This window comes from Seriola lalandi, unplaced genomic scaffold, assembly GCF_002814215.2.
Source record: "Seriola lalandi dorsalis isolate HSWRI2012SDOR001 ecotype SW California unplaced genomic scaffold, Sedor1 jcf7180002052021, whole genome shotgun sequence".
In the NCBI taxonomy this organism is placed as follows: Eukaryota; Metazoa; Chordata; class Actinopteri; order Carangiformes; family Carangidae; genus Seriola; species Seriola lalandi.
The window spans coordinates 13,567-16,271 of NW_019522574.1; the positions used below are offsets into that span (position 1 = coordinate 13,567).

The 2,705-nt window shown below is 48.0% G+C and overlaps 1 protein-coding gene across 2 annotated transcripts; it reads right to left on the reverse strand.

The window, feature by feature from the left end:
• Positions 1–6: 6 nt before the first annotated feature.
• Positions 7–2,705, reverse strand: LOC111649802 (spindlin-1-like). 2 transcript variants are annotated; one of them, XM_023399496.2, is made up of 6 exons: positions 2,580–2,705; positions 2,033–2,081; positions 1,803–1,897; positions 1,549–1,704; positions 728–961; positions 7–288 (listed from the first exon to the last, which is right to left on the reverse strand). In XM_023399496.2, exons 1-6 carry the CDS (start codon positions 2,629–2,631, stop codon positions 89–91), a joined length of 786 nt encoding a protein of 261 aa, XP_023255264.1. In that variant the 5' UTR covers positions 2,632–2,705; the 3' UTR covers positions 7–88. The 2 variants fall into 2 exon arrangements, with proteins under 2 accessions (XP_023255264.1, XP_023255263.1); XM_023399495.1 differs by having other exon boundaries at positions 2,535–2,699.

The following is a 2,705-nucleotide window of genomic DNA, read 5'->3' on the forward strand; positions in this document are numbered from 1 at the left end:
GGTGGGGGGGTGGGGGGTGTTTGGTGGATCTAGGCAGGACTTGGTAAAGTCTTTCTGGGGATGTCCTGGAACCAGGTCTTTTCTGGTCTTAGGAGGTCTTGACCAGGTCGTAGACGTAGATGTGGAAGTCGTCGTCGAACTTGATGAAGTAGACGGAGGGTTTGGCCTCCACCTGGTGGATGACCATCCCCGACCGCTTCCCGCCGTCCTCTTTGGCGTACTCCACCTGTTTGCCCACCAGACTGTCGACCACCTCGCCGGGCTCCCGCTCCGCCGTCACGCTGTCGTCTACGAGAGAGAGAGAGAGAGAGAGAGAGAGAGAGAGAGAGACTGTTGTTACCATGGCAACAGCAGTAAACACTAAACTATCTTAATCCTATGAAAACTAGAATCACCTCCTCATGGTCGTATCCCTCCGCCACTCAGACTAGATCCAGTTTACATCCTGTTTATCCAGAGTCATTAAATATGAACCATTGGTGTGAAAATCTGTCTAAATTACTGTGTGAAAAAAGTGTTTTCTGGCGTCACTGTAACCTTGACCTTTGACCCCTAAAATCTAATCAGTTCATCCTTGAGTCCAGGTGAGTGTTTGCGTCAAATTTCTGTTTTAGAGTGTTCGGCGTTAGATATCGTGTCCATGAGAATGAGACGGACGGACAAACTGAAAACAAAATTGCGGCTCTGACTGTAATAATCAGCTGATTAATCAATAATGAAAACTCACTGGAGTCGGGCATGATGCGGAGGTCTCCCTCCTTGTAGTCGTCCAGCAGCTGGTACATGTAGAGGACCGGGTCCTTCTCGTACGTGATGTAGAACCAGGACGTCATGATGGGCGCTCGGGCCAAGACCATCCCCCTCCACTCCTCCTTCGGCCCGTCCTCCGTCTCAAACATGTGCTCCACCGCTTTACCGATCATTGTCTCCGCCAGCAGCGAGTCGCTGACACGGGCCGGAGCTGGGCCGACCACAGGGAGAGAGAGAGAGAGAGAGAGAGATCAGTTCACTCCTCTGTCTCTTCTCGAGAAAAAACAGGTTCAGTTCTGATTGTTTATTAAATTTACTCATCATCTGTAAAAACCTCATTACCCAGACTCCTCAGCTCCTTGCTGCCTCCTCTGGCTCAGTATCAGCTGACTCTACTTCTGTAATGTCTAAAAAGCTCAAAGCGTTTGTTTCTAGTTTTTCAGATGTGACAAACTTCTGCTTTTGTTTGTTTGACTTTCAAATAAAGTTTCTACTTCAGTTCTCCACAGAACTGAACCACATGAAAATATTTTAACCGACGATGACGAGGTGTTTGTTGTTCTTGTTCCTTCACGTCTGGAGAACATGATTTGTAGTCCTGGGCGTCTCTGTAGGATGCTAATGCTAACAATGCTAATGCTAACAAGGAACAACAATGTGACACCTTCATTAACTAAATCACAGCTGCTGATATTTGGATATTTCCCTTGGCCATATTGAGATGTCGATTATATTTTGATTAATTGTGCTTCCTGTTTAGCTTAATTAGCTCGTTCAGGAACACGTGTCCTTCCTCACCCACTCTGTCGGGCAGCACCTCCAGCCCCACCACCCGCTCGTCGCTGTACAGCTCCAGGCCGTAGATGCAGTCGAAACCGTCGTATTTGATCAGGTAGAGGGAGGGGTTGACGGGGACCTGGTCCAGGACCGTCCCTTTCCACTGAGACGACTTACCTGAGAGGACGCAGAGACACGGACACACTCAGACTGCTTCATGACATTTAAAGAACAAAACATCAGTTCATCCAAACATCGCAGTGAAGGGAACTTACTGCCCTCCTTCCAGATGTGCTGGATCCTGCAGCCCACGATGTTCCTTCTGGGCTGAGCCAGAGTCTTACTGGGACCAACACTGGTCCTCTGTTTCCTGCAGGGAGGGAGGGAGGGAGGGATGAAATGAAACAGAGAAGAGAATAAAGGTAAGAGAAAGAGGAACCTAAAGAAACCTATTTATTATTTAAAAAGGTACGATATGAAAAGACACATGTACAAACTGACTTACTTGTGCGAGTTCTTCTTCTTCATCATGTTTGCAGACACGCCTGAATGTCCTGAAACACAAACATACACATTCAGTGTCGCACTGACCGGTGGTGCGTTCAAGGACGCTCTCACCTCTGAGGTCAGTTCAGAGGGTCTGTGTCATGTGATCAGCTGTCAGACGCTGACTTGACCTTCAGTGAACTTTAAAATCTTTCATCTTTAAAACTGATGCCTGTGTTGAGTGAGTCAGTCATGAGTTAGTTCCATGTTGAATATTTCAACACTTGAATTATCTGTAAACTCAGACATCTTCTGCAGGTTTAAGTTCTCACCACCAGTTTCAGGTATTTACACTTTACACTACATTACCCATGAGCCTCAGCTGCTGTTACTATGGAGAAGAATCCAGTCAGAGGTCAGCAGAGTCAGAACATCTAACTGTTGTTTCAGGTTTCTGAAACAATGTTATTTTTTCGCCGTTAGTGAAGCTCTGTGATTGGACGGTATTTAGTGAAATGCACCATGGGAGTCGTAGTAATCGTCTTTCCTCTGCTCCGGGAACTCACCCCCGTCCGCTCGGGGCCGCGGGGCCGCTGGGCTCTTGAATGGGGTCTTCATTCATCCACCTGTAGGGGGCAGCCAGCCAGGCCACCGGTCCGGACTAAACACTGGGAGTCTGGCTGCGTGTGCGT